Below are 18,053 nucleotides of genomic sequence, written 5' to 3'. Positions count from 1 at the left end.
CGGGCTCCACCTGTCGGCCTTCCCCCGCCTATCCCCGCCCGCTTCCAACTGGTTTCAGCGGTGGCGCTCCACTCGCAGTGGAGTGAGATGGGGGCGGGGCGCTGACGTCACTGCGCGGCCGCGTTCCACTGCAAGTTGCTGAGCGTGGCGCTCTTATCTCCGGGGCCAGCGCAGGGTACGTACACCCGTGAGCAAAAGTATTCGGACCACAGGGTCGCCGAAAAAGCTGACTTTCTTTGTAATTAACATGCATAAACTGAAATTAACGAGTACACTGAAAAGTTCGCAATGCCAAGTTTGCACCGCAGTCCTCAATTTGTAGTTGCATTCGTAGGCAGTTGAAAAAATCGGCTTTATCGCGGAATCCCTGGTCCGTATACCAGGGGCGTAGCCAGAAATTTTTTTTTTTTTTTTTTTTTTGGGGGGGGGGGGGGGGGCAAGCTTCCGCTTTCCTCTAGGTCACGTGATCGATAATAAATATCGGTAGCTTAAGCAGACTCTATACATGTATATCAATAACATGGGACCGCCCCCCCCCCTCCCCCCCCCCCCTCACGTGTGCTTGTGAAGAAATTAAGTAAAAAGTAAAGTAAGCTCAGTAAATACAGTAAGTACGACAGGTACAGTGGGCGTTTGGAGCAATGGTCTCTCATCGCGCCACTGAATTGACCAGTCTTCGAAAACGCATCAGTGAGACGACCCGTGCGATCGGAGAAGACATCAGTAATTTTTTATTTCCGTTAAGCGTAGATGGCGTCGTCCTCGTCGAGGCGAAGTGCGTTTCACAAGTCAAGGACGGCTATACGCGTGAAAATGCACGTGTGACCAGGCTATACGTACTCCCATAGCAATAGCTTGTTCGCTGCGTCTTTGCGCTAGCAAACTTAAATACGCGCAAATACGCGTAAGGTTTTTTTTTTTCTTTTTTTTCTTTTTTTTTCGAAGGGTTCGTCGCCCTGCTCCCTCATACGAGAGGGTTGCATTTCCTGCGGCAAGTGCATGGGCCGCTGTGTTTTCCGCTGTGTGCGAGCGTGCAGCCGTTATTTGCCTTTACGTCAACAGATTCAGAATTGTACAGAATATTTCACCGCACAGCATAGATATGGCATGTGTACGCATTTTAAGTAGTGCGTGCAACTCATTTCTGCTTCACTTACGCCGGTGCAAACAGGAAGCGGCCTTGTACCTCACAGAATCTAGACTGATTGGTGTACTAGTGATGCAGGAATGAACTCCGGTATTGTTCAGTGCATAGTGCACATAATCAATTTATCAGGACGCGTGAACTCCGACGAAAACTGCCAGCGCCTGCAACAAGAGTTTACTTACGCTGTACTGCGCACAGCAGTAATTCATGCTTGTCGGCTGTCTGTTTCGTGCATTCTATTGCGAGTCGGTGGAATTTCACTGCTGTCATCAACCCCTTCGTGTGTGCATTGCTGGTTTGGGATTCCACAACAAAACAGCAACTACCAGCCTTCCGTAATTGCTGGTTTGGGATTCAACAACACAACAGTAATTACCAGCCTTCCGTAGGGGCGCAATCGCAAACAAGAGACGTTTCTCGCGCAGACTAAGCCTACGTTCACACTTGGGAAGCGGCAAGCGGGCGGAAAGGCCAAAGCGGGCGGAAAGGCCAAAGTGGCCGGAAAATTTTTTCCGCACCTGTCCAAGTTGTTCACATTTGTTTTGCTACCGCCGCGGCCGCCGCTGCCGTTTTCGTCCAGATCCATCTAGTCTGCGTACGTTTGTCGGCGTGGTGGCGCTCATTATCGCATTATTTCGAGCGGTATGTTCATTATTTGACCCACGTACCGTCATCAAAAGTGATCATTTTACGCAACTTCGCGTGTCATCTGCGACCTTCGGTAAATTCCTCGTTGGCGTTCCGTAATTCTCCGTAGACACACGGGCGCGGTAGCGCTGAGTCACAGGTTGGTGCATAGGCGTGATAATATTTCTTTAATAGCTTTTATTTACAAGTTGTAATAACATTTCATCATTTCGTATTGTCGGCGCCTCCAGTACACCAAAGGGGCAACGGGAACACCACAGCTAAAACCCGGGCTGGCCCTTGTGTTGGGGCTCGCCAAAGCCTGCGCTTCCTATGACCTACGCTCCCAATCTATCGTCGCGACGAGAAAAGCACCCCGCGACTTCTGCAACATACCGTACATGTGCGAGGAGAATTATGGAGCGCCAACGAGGAATCGGCCTAACAATTGCCGGCCATGGAAGTGGAAGAGGAAATGGCTTTTATACTTCTACCTACTTGTTTTCTAGAAATGTACAATGAATAAACGGAAGACGCGGACACCTCGGAAACGGCGGTGGTGGGTTCGCCTGGCTTTGCAAAAGCGCGAAAAGTTGGGTCACGCCAAGGCTTCGTTGCCGCACCTCCGGTCGCGCGACGTTGAATACTATCGCGAGTATTGCTGACAGTACGTTTTAGTGCCACTCTTGTCGTAGAGCAAGGGCTGGTTCTTGATCGCGTCGATCAGCATTACAGCCTACACTTTTGGTGCCATGTTCAATTTTACGACCGGTTGTTTACATGCTAGTGTAGCTTCCAGTGAAGCAGAACGACTTTCCGCCGCGTTTCCGCTTCGCCATGGCGAAAAAATCGGCCCGAGACCAATTTGGCTCGCAGCCTGTTTTTCTGCCTGTTTTGCCGCCTAGGCGAGCGGAATTTTTGCAAGATTTTGCCGCTTCCGACAGCTTCGAGACCAAGTGTGAACGTAGCCTAAGATCCTGCGCGAGCGTGGCCTGACCGGCACCTGAAGGGAAGCGGCGGAAATGTATACCGGATATTTCGACCACCTGGGGTCTTTAACGTGCAGTAAACGGGCCTCGAGCGTTTTCGCCATCATCTAAAATGCGGCTGCCGCATTTGTTGCCTCAGAATGCGGCCGCCACATCCTCGCCCGAAACTTCACAGAGTGTCAAAGCCTTGACAAACACTCTGACAGTTTTTTCCATATGCAGACACGATTCGCTGTAAATTACCAACCCAAACAGAAGCGCCCAGGAATGAAATTGTGATAGTAGCACTGGTTTCATGAATTATGTCAGCGCGAAGCGACGAAAACAAAGGGTGGGTAAGTGGGGGGGTTGAACCCCCCCCCCCCCCCCCCCCCTGGCTACGCCCCTGCCGTATACTTTTGCTCACTGGTGTACATGCTTTCCTCTCGTCCGCCGACACCTTTGTGACTACTACTTGAGCTCGCGCACGGTTTCTTTGCCCGTGCCGGGAGCGCGTACTTTGTGCTGATCCTTTCCTGACGCTAAGCCGAAGAACAGTGCCTAGTGCTCGCGCGGGGTCGTACCAGGCCGAGGTGCACTTGCCGAAGGCCGAAGCCGAAGGAGCCGAGCTCGAGCTCTCGCGAATTGGCCCATTGGTTATCGCCAGAGCAAGTAGCATAGCCGCCGGGACTTTTCCTAGCGTTGTGTCCAAGCTTGAGCCTGTGCTCTCGCAGCGAGGTGCGATAGGCGCCCATTCCTGTATTTTCGCCCTTGGTGCAGGACCCCTTTGGCTCCTCGCCGCCCCAGGTGGCGTTTGTGCAGTGCAGGTGCCGCCGGTGACAATAAACGGTTTCCGTTAACTTAGGGCAATACTGTGTTCTTGCGTGCGTCGCTCGCTAGCCCCTTGCGGCCTGAGCTCGCGTGCAGCGGTGCTGGAGGCGACGGCTGACGCGGCCCTGTGGCTCGCTAAGCTCAAACCGCGGTGCATGGTCGGTCTCCTGTGGGACTCTAAGACCCCACAATGTTCAGGATTTTGAAGCCCACAATTCAGTTCCAGTTTTAAGGAAGTTGACATGGCTCACTTTTCTCGTAAAAAAGAGACTCGAGGTTAAGTTTATGTCAGTTTACATCGCTGAGTTTATCTTCATTAGCAGAAAAAGACTACTTCGAATTTCACCAAAGCTGTAACTATCTTACTCCAGTTATAATGACCATCGGTCAATAGCTCCAGACATCCAGGGCACCCTGGCGTGTGTGCGCTGCAATGGAAAATATTACCTCATTCGCGATTGCCAATTCTTCGGAAGCGACGGTGATTGCCTGGTATGAGATAGAAACAGAGAGGTGGCTGGCAGCCGGCATTACCGCACACTTTATGGCTCATGGAGGAATTCAGCTACTTGACACGAATTTGCACATCTTAAATTTTTGTGTCTACTCCGCGATTAGTCGGAGGTTTAGTTCCTTCCACCCCACAGATGCTTCCTGTAGCTGAACGTCCTTTATTGCGTTTTAATGATGCTCAGGCGAGATAAATTCCGGCAACAATTATGCAGCGCGACACTGAAAGCAGTGTCATCACACCTAAGCAATTAAAACCAAATGTTGCCGAATATTGAAAGCTTAAATGGCTGCAAATCATTACCTGTGCATAGAATTATTTCGTCCTTTTTCTGAGCATTGACGCGACTAACTTGGGAAAGAGTTGGCAACAGCATCATTTAAATTTGTCCTAGCGCTTGCTGCTGACGTCCAAGACATCGGAATCCCGAATCGAATCTTTAAGTCCGGACCACACCGGAAGAGCCTTAACGATCGTGACATTTCTGTCGCCTCACGAACTTTCAGAACTATAGCCCAATTCACTCTGTTCATTTTGTTTTTATTCACTATGATACACTAAACAAACGTACGTACTCACAGGTAGAAAAGGACACAAGCGGTCGCTGCGAGTATAAGCCATTCCGGCAATCCCAGGAACAACGCCATGCTGCACTAGGTGCTCGTGTATCGACGACCCAGAGAGCAATGAAGGGGGCGTTCCCAGCTCCCTGCGTGCACCACGGGGCTTTGTTTTCGCGCCGAACAAAAGAATGCGCTCAGATTTGATAAACGCGCAAAGATATCAGCTCCTCGACCGAACACGCGCCGTCGCGTTTATGCGCGAATCCTCGGTGTCGCAGAACTCTCCGCGAACTAGTGATGTCAACCTCAGCTGGAGACTGCCCGTGGCCCGCTGATTACACAAACGCTGGATACGGCTGCTGAGAGAGAGAGAGAGAGAGAGAGAGTGGAAAGGGGGTGTCCCGAACGAACGAGAAAAGGACGTAGTGGGCGAACGGCGAGCTTTCAAGGTCGCCTCCAGCCCGTAGCACATGCAGGCATCGGAACGTGCGCTGCGCTAAGGGAGAGAACGAACACCCGTCATCAAAAGTACGTGGACTAAGAGTTCCGCGATAAAGCCAAATCTCTTAGCAACTCAGTCTGCCAACCTGAAAGTAACGAGCGCACTGATTGGATTGGAGCAAACCTTATTTGTGCCAGCAGTTGGGCGCTCGCGCGCCCCGACGAGGGTCTCCGTCGTCTAAGAGGTTGCCGTTACTCGGCGCCGGTCTCCGCTCGCCGTTGCTAGCTCGCTGGGTCCCTGCATTTCGAGCGCCCCGAGGACCTGCTGGACGGCCCAGAGCTGCTGGTCTTGGCCGTAGCTATTTTGCAATACGAAGTATGAACTAGTTTCAGGTTTTTACCAGCACACCGAAAACATTCCCTTTTTTGTTTTCTCGCATCCCCTGGTCCGCATATGTTTGATCCTGGATACATGGCCTGCCACGTTTCAGTAGGAGACAAGTACGTTTCAGGCCTCTGGCTTGAGCGGCGTGTGTCAACAACCATGCATGTTAAAGCATTTCGTTCAATTTAACCGCTGCGTTAGGTATTGAAAACCTTGAAACAGCATTTAGATTGAAAATGTTCATAAAGCCCGAAATAACATCGTGGCCCCGGAAACTTCCCGAACCGTGTTTTGCCCTTACTTGAGGTGGTTCCTTTGTTTCATTTAACCTTTATAAATCGCTTGCCGAAATGGTGAGGATCACCGACTTCCATTCTTTCTCCAGAAGCGTTCTCAACCGCTCCTCAAAGCTGTGCGGAACTCGGTACAGGTTCGGCTGCAAGATTCGCGGCTCGCTATGCCGTGCCAGAAAACGCAGCTCTGAAAAGCTTGGACAGTCATCTCTGACGCGCTGTTATCCACAATCGTATTTTTTGTCGTAGAACCAGCGGGCGGGGGGGGGGGGGGGGGGGGGGAAGCTGTTTCTGGCACAAACGCGGACTTGCCACGGACATCAATCAAACGTTATGAAAGCACACAATGTTGCCTTTAGTAAAGACTTAAATGGTGATAGCAATAAACAGCCTTTCTCTCTTGCTAAATAATTCAGAGCTGCAAAGGATGAAAGTAAGGCCCCTGTTCGAATAGCCGTATTTTCGAACCGACAGAATACTAAATTTGGGAAACAACTATCCAATAATGAATATGTTCAATTCGTGAAAAAACTGAAACAGAAAAGTTCTGTGGAATATGTTTGCAACACGTTTTTTCGTTATTTGATGCATCAGATGCCGCAAGCAACTGGCAGTCCGGGCAACCGAGAGACTAATAAATGAGAAACAGAAAAGTTGATGTTATCTGGTGCAGCATTACAAGGATCATACCGAAAAAAAAAGGAACATCATGTCTCCAGATGCAAGTCGTCGAGTGCAGCGCTCGTTCAAGGAGCTAAGTGCAATTACTGCACCTACTACTATAATATACTACTGATACTACTGCTACTACTACTACTATAATATAACACTAATACTACTGCAGGAACTTAAGCATTATGAGATTGAGCCTTTCATGAGAAGTGGCCTTTCATCTCCTTCATGTGTTCGCTGAGAAAAGGCTTCGTCGACGCAACAATCGTGGATCTACCGCTGCAGAATAATTCGGAAGAGTACACACTTGCATCATCCATTCTCACGCTCTTAGAGGAAAGTCATTCTGCCATACAATGTCCGAATGAAGGCCCAATCCCACCATCCTCCAATGGGTGACTCTCACAGCTGCAAACAAATGCAAGTTTGTGCGACCCAGGAGAACAAAATAAAGGTTTGATCATCAAAGCAAGGTGTCACACGATCGCTGGCGTCGCACCCGCCGTACAGGGCTTGGCACGGCTCGTTGCAACTCACCCCCCCCCCCCCCCCCCCCCCCCACGCCGATCGCGAAACGACGCCTCCAGTTCCGGACGAGCGCGCCCCGGTGGCTGCGTATGTACGCGGATCAACCTCCGGCGCTCGCTCGGCTCCGATGAAGGTCGCGTACGAGAACGCGGTGAAAGCGCAGCAGAAAGAGAGAGAGAAAGAGAAAGTAGAAAAAAAAAAGACTAGGGGAAACGAGGAAGGAAAGCAGAGGACACGTGCAATGAACGGAACTCTGCAGCCCGATCGCGTCGCTGGCGGGCTTTCGCAAATGGTTCAACTCACATGTAAACACCACGCAGCTTGCGTCAAACGTTTTCTTTTTTTTTTTTTCTTTATCGCGAGTGCACCCGCACCTAGTGCGGTTCGATACTGCGAAGTAAAATGTTTTTTTAGCACACAAAGAAGAACACAGGACTGATAAGAACAACGCGGACACAGTGCTCGTTTCTTCGCAGTATCGCGGACACAACGCGGACAACAACGCGGACACAGTCCTGTGTTCTTCTTTGGGCACTCAAAAAAAGTTACGATTGATTACAACATGCGCAATCATATGCTCTTTCACTTGATACTGCGCTTCCACTATACTATACTAGTACTATACTATAGTATACTATACTAGCTCGCTGTTCTCGCGGCACTCGTGTTGTGCAGGTGTCAAAAGTGAGCGCGGACATGGCCCGCCTACTTTATATATATATATATTTTTTTAATTTGTGTTTAAGCCGGACAGGGAAAGAAGAGGAGGGGGGTGATTTGTGGCGTTGTTCGTAAAGTCCATATCAGGAACAATAAGAAAATTACACTCCTTGCCGTTTGCCTTCTGATTTATTCCCACTGCGTTGTTTCTTCCGGAAAGAGGAGGAGGGGTATTGCTTTTGTTTGTGCTCCTTCCTTCCGCTCAGATGAGCCTCAAGTTGGGCGCCTGTCCTGTCCTGTTCTTCTTCTTTGTGTTTGTTTTTTATTCGCTGGACCCGTCCACCCGCCAATATGAACCAACTCGCCCAGCAAACAACGTTACTGAAGTTGTCGCGTTGACACCAAGCCAACATTTTTCTATGCAACAAGTGCGCAGAATGCGCAACATTTTCCCACTGTAACCACATCTTTTGCCAACGGGATGCCTCTGAATAGTTAAACCGGTGAAAACTCTGTAGATCCTTTTGTATTAATGTTACTTACGACACAGGAGCAACCGGTCATGAATACGGCCATGACCCGAATCAAGCAAGAGTGCCGTCGTCAGAGAGACCTCTGGAGTGGCGCTGTAGTTGCTAAGCTTTGGATGACAGCTGAGCCCTTTGCAAGTGTCCTTGAGGCGCCTGGTAACAAGACACGGTGACACAAGACCGATGCTTGTAACAGGCAGCGACGGGGGATCGCGGAGACGTAAGGCAATTGAACGCTCGAGAGATGCGCCCGGCGCCGTCCCGAAAAGTAGACTGACCGCAATGCACACGCTTCTGCGGCTGCATGGGTGACTGCTAGAGGTTGCGTGTTACTCCAACGGTTCAGTAATCTGAGCGGATCACGTGCTTGTATAGGTGAGGATCTGTGGCCCAGCCAAGCACCCGACAATGCAACTATATGGCTGTAACGTTCGCTCCCATTGCAGCGCGCCCAACGCGGCAGGCCACACGTTTTTGTAGCGAAAGCTACACTGGCCGCTGTTACGTTCGGCGACCAGCGGGGGCAGCGAACTTGAAAGAATCTCCTGATTGCCTGCGACGAATCGCTTCGGGAGGCTGAAAAAAAAAAAAAAAAACACCGCATATCCACGGCGTGAATGATGATGAGTGGGCGAAGCTCCGGAGGGAATCATCGGTAAACCGTGAATCTTCCGTGTAATTCACCCAGTCTCGCCGCACTAAATCGAACGATTGACTTCCACCAATGACACGCGCCATATGTGACGTAATTCCTATTTTATAACAGCGCCCTTCATTATAATTGCACCATCTCCCGCTTAAGGGGACGCTAGCACAAACGCGTAAGAAACGTGCAGTACTCTCTAGTAAGGGGGAGAGGCCACAGCGTCTTACGCAGCCGTTTACACATGCCGGAACGTGCACCGCGTTTGCCGACGCCATCAGCGTTTATGAATACGGGGGTAAGGCGGAGAGGCCACAGCGTCTTACACCAGCTTCTTACACGGGCCGTAACGCGCTAGCACAAACGCGTTAGAAACGCGCAGTCTTTCGTTAATGTTGGGTATTTATTGTCATCGTGGTGCGTGTGTCCATGTGCGCTTCGTGGCGTAGTATGGGCCTCCACTGTATTTGGCGGTCCAGAATGGCAGGATACTACGTTGATAAGGAGGCACGGCCTGCACGAATTTATTTTAGTGAGAGCATGCACTGGTTTGTTGAAATCAATAAGGCATTAGCGGAACCCCCCGAGTGGCTCTCAAGAGTAGAGCCGCTTGTGGATCTGCGCGAATTCTAAATAGACGCAGCCAGCACGATGGTGGTTGAATACGCCTTCCCCTACTGTATATTGTAATTGTATATTGTACTGTTCCTTTTGTGAAATGTTGTGTGTCAAAGCCAGGCAATAAAGAAAACCCGCATTTCCCCGAAGGGGAGTATGAGGAAGTGCGAAGCACGGGGTGATGCTATGAGGGGGCGCGCGCGACTAAACTGCAGAGCCGAGCGAAGGAGACGGCAGCGAGAGAGCACGCGCCAGCCGACCCACGGAGGTCTGGCCGCGGCGCGCGCAGCCACGGCGCGGAGGCGCCAGCTGCACAACGCGCCGTGACGTCACGGCGCGGAGAGCGGTGCGGAGCCGGCGCGGGGCGCGCGCAGCCACGGAGCGGAGGGCGGAGCGCGCGCAGTCACGTGGGGCGTGACGTCGCTGCGCCGTTGCTACAGACGCTCCTCTCCGCTCCTCGCGCCGTTGCTAGGGGAGAGGAGGAGGAGCGCGGATGCCGGCGGAGTTTTCGGGGTCGCTTAAGAAGTGCATTCGCACTTAAAAAAAAAGCGCTTCGTGGCGTAATGGTTAGCGCCACGCGTTCGGAAGCGAAGGGTCTCTGGTTCGATACCGCGCTACGAACAGAACTTTCGGAATTTTTTCCGAACAGAGGAGGGACAGACCCACACCCTAAGGAGCTTCGCCCCTAAAACGTCCCGCCGGGAAAGATCAGCGGCGACACCATGCCTTTACACATTTCAAAGAGTACGTGTCACGACGCTAGGAGGAGAAGACTCTTGAAAAGGGCCTCTGTTACGACGCGTTCTCACGGCCGCTCGATAGACCAGCTGGCCGCCAAGGCCATTCTCCAAACAAACCCGTTGATGGCTGGTCCATTCCAGGAACAACATATGCGTCAGTTCAAGTCAGGGGCAAAGCCACCTGTCTACGAGTGTCCCCTCCTTTATGAGGAGGAGTGAGCAGTGTGTGCCCGAGGGCACAAGTTCTCCGAATGTGGTCGGGAAACGAAGGCGCCGGGGGATTGTGCGCACCCTCGCCCTCAAGGCGGACCTTCGGTGACTCTCGACGATCCCATTGGAGGATGGTGGGACCGCAGCTTGGACAGAGGGTTTTTAAGCAGACTGTGCGGGCCACCGAGAGTGCTCTCCCATCTGCCCTGAGATGTAGGCAGTGCTTCGATCCAGTATGCTTCGATCTAGTCATTCTAGACTGATGAGACGTAACGTCTCGTTCTCCTACTTCTCATGTAAATAAACCCAGTACTCTTCGTTCTCGATGAGAACCTGTTCCTCCCTTCAACAACGTCTTCAGCGTGGATGAGGCGGACGACGGCATGGGCCAGCTACCACTTTGGATATGCCCGACTCCAACTCCTACAACTGGCGAGGCCGCGACTCCCAGCTCCTACAACTGGTGGCGAGACGCACCGGTGGCGTAGGTTAGAGAGCAACCCGTAGTTTGACGTCAGACTCGGATAGACCACGACTCCCAGCTCCTACACCGCATTCTCGCCATTTAGCTGTAGCCGTGGCCGCACCGCGGAGCTGAGCCGTTGCCTAGCAACCACCGCAGCTGGCGTCGCAGCGTTTCTTTTTCTATGGTTTGACCACGACCTACTGTACTACCAACGCCTCCTACATAGTCTTTATAGGAGGCGTTGGTACTACTGACCTGATCAGCGAGCAGAACGCCAGCGCGCCTGTTCTAGCTCATATTTCAGCCTCTATGAGCCTCATGGCGCTACCAGTTACCCCACTTGCGTCGCACTTTTGCTGTCGTCTGCTCGCGCGAAGCCGCGATATTTGCGTGCGTATGCACTTTGTACGACAAAGGAAATGAGCAAAATCAACAATGTCGCACTGCTGCGTGCCTTTATGTAAATCACGACAAGGTAAGACGCCTGGCATAAGCTTTATATTGTGCTCCTGCTTTACGCGCGTGCGCGAAAAAAATGGATCAAGGCATGCAGTTTCTAGAAAAGGTGATGCTGCCCTTGTGTTATTTGGTGTGCCGAAAATGCAGCTACGCGCATTAAATTTTTATACGTACGTGTCCTGTGATTAACAAGATGTAACCATATATTTATTTTCACTTTATGGCATTTCCTGAATTCATTCGCCGCCAGTGTCAAATTTGCATTGCGAGCATGCGAGTCATGGGTTGCACGAAATACTTTTTCAACAAATTTTTGCGCAAATAAGTTATGCCGCAGAAAAAACAGCTGTATTACCGTTGGTGGCTTATCGCGTACGTTTTTATTAGTTAATTAGTCGTCTCTTTCAAAGGCCCGCCATATCCCGATCAATCAAGTTCAGCTTGGAATCGAAGCATATAGCTTTTACTTGAGATCGTTTTAGGTCAGAATCTAACGTAAATATTGAATGCAAGATGCACTGCTTTCAACACTTCTATCCAATGCACCCTATGTTCGCGTGCGGCGCCTGCCGTATACAAGAAGCGAGCCGCATGTAATCAGGAAAGTGGAACGAGGTGCACACACATACGTTATACATTCGAATTTTTGTGCAGTAAGTAAACGATCATTGGTCGCACACATTACCCGTGTCGCCAAGCCTGTCACAGGAACGACAAGTCATAAATCGGTACAAGCAGATTCACCGCTAATCTTCAACGAGAGTTTAGAATAATGAGAAGTTAGTTGATGGTGCCCAGACTTAATTGCACGCTGGCCCTTTGAATTTTTGTTGAGTTTCTTGAACAGAACAATGCACTCTCTCCGGGACCCAAAATAATTGTTAAAGCGTCCCGAACAAATCTAGCAGCATGATAAAAAATTCAACGCCACCTTTAATTCTAGTAAGAGCCGCAGTAGATGTAGCGATATTTAAGTGGTGTTGGAAAGCTATAGCTAAAGGTCCCATGCTCTACCATGCTAGCTGCGACTGCGGGGATCATTGACATGGAAAGGTGGGCTGCCGTACCCGAGACAGGAGTTGAGGTAGACGCTAAAGTTTGTGTGCTATTGCCGGATGAAGAAAGAAAAAAAAAAGAAAAAAAACATTTCAACTGCCCTCCAAGCCACCGCTCGAAATAATATTTACACAGAAAGGCTCTACTAAAGAGCCCATAATAAGGCTCGCTAAGCTTGTGCACGACAAATAAGCCCATTTCTCACTTGCACGGTCAACAAAACAAAGAAAGATACGTACGTGCGCAACAGTAAGTTATTTGCTGAAGAACCGAAACTGTAGCAGTTTTGGTGCAGTTGCTTCTTCTGTAAATAAACGCTTTGAAATGTGGGCTGAAGTCCAGATAAACATTTTCGCTATCACAAACATTACAATGAATCCAAATATGCCTAAATTGAAGCACGTTGTGCGAGTGAAGCACTTGTACAGCTCGCTGGGTGTGCTGTAACTTTTGCGCCCGTCGATGCTAGGTTGATGATAATGATGATGATTTACTGGAATCCCCTTTAAAACGGGGCGGCGACAAATAGTCACCTAGCATGCTTGATTTATTCAGGTATACATGTTTTTTATCTAGAATTTTTTTATAACTCTCATTATTCTTTTTCAAAAATGTACATTGTACCGCTACCTATGATTTTAAGAGATCAGGTCGTATCCATCTTTTCCCTGCTTTTTTTCCACCAGTACTCTAATCGTCTCTTGCTGATCTCTACGGCTGATCTGTTGATGTTTCCTTCCACTTTAAACCCAAGCGCTTCTGGGAGTTGCACGTTACGTACGGTTCTCGCTGGGTGGATCCCTTCGCATTCCATTAGGATGTGCTCAGTGGTCTCTGGATCTTTACTGCAGCATACACATGCCTCATCTAGTTCCGAATATTTGCTCCGGTATGTTTTGGTCCTTAGGAAACCGGCTCGAGCCCCAAATAGCAAGGGAGGCGTAACTCGAGCGCCCCCTTAGCGGCGAAGTCTGGAACGAGAACCGGCGCAGGCGGCTCCGTAGAGAACCGCCAGCTGAGTAGGTCAGTATTTGAGTAGGTCTTGGGTCTGACCACCCCGCGGCGTCTTACCGGCGTCTGACAGGCGTCTCTCGCCCGGCGAACTGCTTTACGTACTGGAGAGGGTCCAGAATGCCAAGCGCGCGAAGCTAGCGTCGGAGACTGAGGAAGAGCTAGCCGTTCGGCTCGCAAAATGCTTGAACGTGTGGGCTTAGAATTTATACCTGGCTCATATCGGCGAGTGTATACCTAAGTGTAATAATTACGGCTAAATCAAAGGTTGACCAAGTGAAACCCAGACTTAACCAGGCTAAACCAAGCTTTCACTTTGCATATCCAGGGTTAGCTAAGCTAAGCCGCAGCAATTTTTTTATGTCCAGCCGCCGTGGATGGAGTATAGTAACGCCATCGTATCTATTACATGCGTACTTTTCCGAACGCGGTCGAAACCGCTCGCGCGTGGCTCCAGCTGCGCCGGCGGAGCACGTAATTCTCCCTAAGCACAGCGCTTTCCGGTGACGTTGACCGCGAAAGCCCACGTTCTTGCAAATATAGCTCTCGCAAAATAACCGTTTACCAACCCGAAATTAAGCCAGCGTTTAAAGCAGGCTTCATTGCATAGATGACCTGAACTGCAAGTGTACAACGTTTCAGCTGAAAACAACGGCAGGTTTTCTCATAGCGACAATTAAAACTTGTTTGAATACTCTAACCTAAGCTTTTGTGGCTGCCGCTGCACCTTAATCAATGCTTAATCGTGACTCTCTTAATTACGGTACAAGTCTTGAACTTTGCAGCACGTTCTTTCAAGCACTAGTTCAAATCCTACAAAGCAATTTTGAATCCGATGTAGCGATTCATTCTCTTACAGCAAGGGTCTGTTCAGAGGCGCATCCCAATTTGTACGACATTAATAATCATTTGGCTGCTTCAGTGAGCCTACAACTTTTAAATTTCGTCAGCACGTTCTTTATAGTGCGTTCCTATTTGTAGAAACATTCAAAGCAACGCACTGAGTGGTTCTTCCGGGCCGCCTCCTTGAATTCTAGAAATTTATCGGGCAAGCCAGTTAACGGAACTTTACCATTTTGACACAACCCACCTATAGATAATTTTACACTTGTATAGCTTGTACATGCATCATCCTCATCACTCCCACATGCCCTAGAATTCTCAGAGCTTTACGATCTGAAGTTTTTTATAGGTGCGGGCAGTTCCAAATGCTTCTATTTCGCTTAACCTTCATGTTATAGGTCATTTTTAATGGCAGTTACCGCATGACTGCAAAAAATTACTTTTCTACGCTCTAGACAACCTATTATCAAATAATAGCTTTTTTTCTTATAATATCTGTTCAAAACAATTGCTACTGCCTACTGTTTGTTTAAAACTGCATTTTTTTACATTCAAAACTATTTGAAATGCGAAAGGAAGAAGTTATCTTACCCAAAGAGCTTGCCATATTTACGATACCGCGCATCGTCAATGATGTGGACGGGCTGTAAAGTATGCATAATTTAAAAAATTTTAATCTGAAACTGTCGTCACAATAAATATTTGTTCGTTACATATTGCAACAAGTCCTCAAGCCAAGATCTCCTGAACCGGCTTCCCTTTTCTCCGCTAAGCCCCACTTTGGGCGCTTGTCAATAAAGGAGTGGTGTACTTATTAACACAGTGAATACGACTGCCACCTTTACGCTGCAATCAACTACACTTTAAAGCACTCGACGATAATATGTCGAGAAAACTGAGTACTAAACTATGACCAAACTTTGGCCGTGCCTGTGCCTAAACGAAGACCACAAGGCGCATATTAGAATTTAAAAGCTGCTGATTATCATAGATGGCAACGCTATGACTAAGCGCCGCAAAAAGATTGCAAGTAAATAATTTGTGCATTTGGCATAGCGGGTTATTTTTTCTACCTTAAATTCATAGTACGTTTTCGGTTTGTGCTGCGCACTAGGCAGATCTCACTAACGGCTCGTATAATCATTAGTTTTGGATTTAACGCACAATCAACGTGCAACATTTACCCATTTAATTAAAATTTCATTGTGCAGCATTCTTCTCATTTATAACCAAACACACAAGAAGTAGTGGCTTTCTCAACGCATGCTCTTAGAAATTAATCGACTAAACTAGCATGATTTCAAAGCCAACTTAAAATGGCTACATGAATAAGCTGGGCGGTAAAAACATTATTATGACCCTTTCAATTAAATTCAATTATGGGGTTTTAGGTGCCAAAATCACGAACTGAATATGGGGCACGCCGTAGTGGGGGACTCCGGAATAATTTGGACCACCTGGGGTTCTTTAACGTGCACCTAAATTCTAAGTAGGCGGGTGTTTTCGCATTGCGCCCCCAACGAAATGTGGCCGCCGTGGCCGGGATTTGATCCCGCAGTCTCGTGCTTAGCAGCCCAACACCATATCCACTAAGCAACCAGGGCGGGTGCCCTTTTCAATGAAATATAACCCGTTGAAATTCTCACATCGACTGTTACTTACATTGAATAAAAGCTTCATCGTAGGGCCGAATATGAGGGCAAATGGCTCCGATGGAATGTTTTGGTTCTTCCAGTAGTTGCGATTCCGAGAAGCATAGCTGCGAAATTAGTGAATAGCAAATAAATCCATATCAAAATACTCAATAAGTTTGCCTCCGCGTACAGTCAACCTTTTCGAAACCAATGTGATATCGCGGTGACGTTTTGTGTTTTACGAGAAGACATTATCTTGCACATCGTAACAGAAAAGCGATCAAAAGAGCGAGCAATCAAGTTTTTAGAAATATCCATCGCCTATTTTAGCAATAGTGCTGGTTACACGTGTATGTGGCGTTAAGTATTCCTCGGCGTCTACTGTATTAAAAAAAAAAATGTTTCAGTGCTGTGCTATGCCTAATGTGTTTCTAATGAAAAATGCATCAGAAGAAAATACAATTCCTGTAAAGCAATAATTATTTAACATGATCGAATAATAAGTGCGATATCGTGATTAGTTTGTCACAAGATTTAGTTGGTACTACAAACTTTGTGCTCTGATGGTCTGCAGCTTGCCTTGTGCACGGAACTCAAGCTTTAGGTTCCGAGCTTTATCCGTGGATAATTGCGCTATAATCATGGCTAGCATCGGCATGTAGACAAAATGCTGAAGGCTCCCAAGAAAGCTTCGCATCTGACTCAACGGCATCCACGTTGCATAGAAAAAACCTGCAATTAAAATTAATCCGGAGCCCTCCACTAAGGCGTCCCTCAACCCACTGTGCATCTTCAGGACTTTAAAGCCCACAATTCAATTTCAATTTGTAGGAACTTGACCTGGCGCACTTTTCTCGTAAAGAGAGACTCCTCATTAAGTTGGTGTCAGTTTACATCGCCGAGTTCATCGTCATTAGCAGAAAAACACTGCATTAAAATTCAACAAATCTGCAACTATCTTACTCCTATTATAATGACCATGGGTCAACAAGCGCAATGGCACATACCCCTGTGAACTAACGAAGCTGAGCCTGGCTAAGTCTAGATAAGCATGGTTGGGACTACTTAAGCTTAGTCAGTCATCGATAGCGAATCGATAGCCAATCAACAGCTAATCAATTATCAATCAATAATTAATAAATTCTGGAAAATGCTTGGGATGACTTGGTAGTGCTTATCCTAACCCAAATAGGTGGCCAATACCTTGCGATAGCCAATCGATAGCCAATCAATAGGTAATCGGTAATCGATCAATAATCCATAAATTCCGCAAAATGTTGGACATGACTTGGTAGGGATTAGCCTAGCCCAAATGCGTGGCAATACCTTGCGATAGCCAATCGATAGCCAATCAATAGCTTATCGATAATCGATCAATAATCAATAGATAGATAGATAGATAGATAGATAGATAGATAGATAGATAGATAGATAGATAGATAGATAGATAGATAGATAGATAGATAGATAGATAGATAGATAGATAGATAGATAGATAGATAGATAGATAGATAGATAGATAGATAGATAGAAAACTTTATTGAGATCCTGAAGGAATCCGCCCCCCGTTTTATAGGGAGAGGATCGCGGGCCGCTGCCAAGTAGGGACGCAGAGGACTAACCTCACCGCCGCGCCGTGGGCCTTCTCGACAGCCTGGAGTTGTAGTAGGACCGGGCTCTTGTTGATCATGGAATAAAATTCATCTTCATAGAAGTCTTGATGCTTTCCCTGTAAAGAAGGGCACCTCCAGAGCACACATGTAAAATCAATGCGATCGTTACAGTTTGGACAAAGTGCTGAAATGTCTGAGTAATGACTGTAAATGGAGAGGCTGGGGTATGTCCCCGTCTGAAGCATGTGACGAGATTGTCTGTGGCCGAGAGAATTTTTCGTGTGGAAGAGGCAATAAATTCCGGAAAATTCTGGGGATGACTTGGTAGTACTTATCCTAGCACAAATACGTGGCTAATACTTGCGATAGCCAATTGATAGCCAATCAACAGCTAATCGATAATCGATCAATAATCAATAAGTTCCGGAAAAGGATGGGGATGACTTGGTAATGCTTAGCCTAGCCCAAAAACCAGGACAAGCTGGGTACCCATCAGCTATGCTGTCTCTTTGGTGTTTCGCCTCCAGTGCAAGCTAGGCTAATTTTTTTTCTTTTGTTCTTTCATTTTCGCGTTTAGCGAGAGAATTTTGAAATTTCAATCTGT

General features: G+C 48.2%; 1 protein-coding gene and 1 long non-coding RNA gene across 2 annotated transcripts in view; one reads left to right on the top strand and one right to left on the bottom strand.

Moving 5' to 3' along the window:
* The window catches only part of LOC119456164 (cytochrome P450 3A24-like), a 92,916-nt gene extending 88,073 nt beyond the window's left edge, over positions 1 to 4,843 (bottom strand). The window contains exon 1 of the mRNA XM_037717790.2: positions 4,664 to 4,843. Coding sequence (XP_037573718.1) covers positions 4,664 to 4,731 — 68 coding nt within the window. The 5' untranslated portion in view covers positions 4,732 to 4,843. The remainder of the gene's footprint in view (positions 1 to 4,663) is intronic.
* The window catches only part of LOC125946423 (uncharacterized), a 64,501-nt gene that overhangs the window by 35,752 nt on the left and 10,696 nt on the right, over positions 1 to 18,053 (top strand). The gene's annotated exons all lie outside the window — the stretch shown is intronic.

Source organism: Dermacentor silvarum, chromosome 6 (genome assembly GCF_013339745.2).
Source record: "Dermacentor silvarum isolate Dsil-2018 chromosome 6, BIME_Dsil_1.4, whole genome shotgun sequence".
NCBI lineage: Eukaryota > Metazoa > Arthropoda > Arachnida > Ixodida > Ixodidae > Dermacentor > Dermacentor silvarum.
The sequence above is the reverse complement of the archived record's forward strand: the minus strand, read 5'-3'. Positions and strand labels throughout refer to the sequence as shown.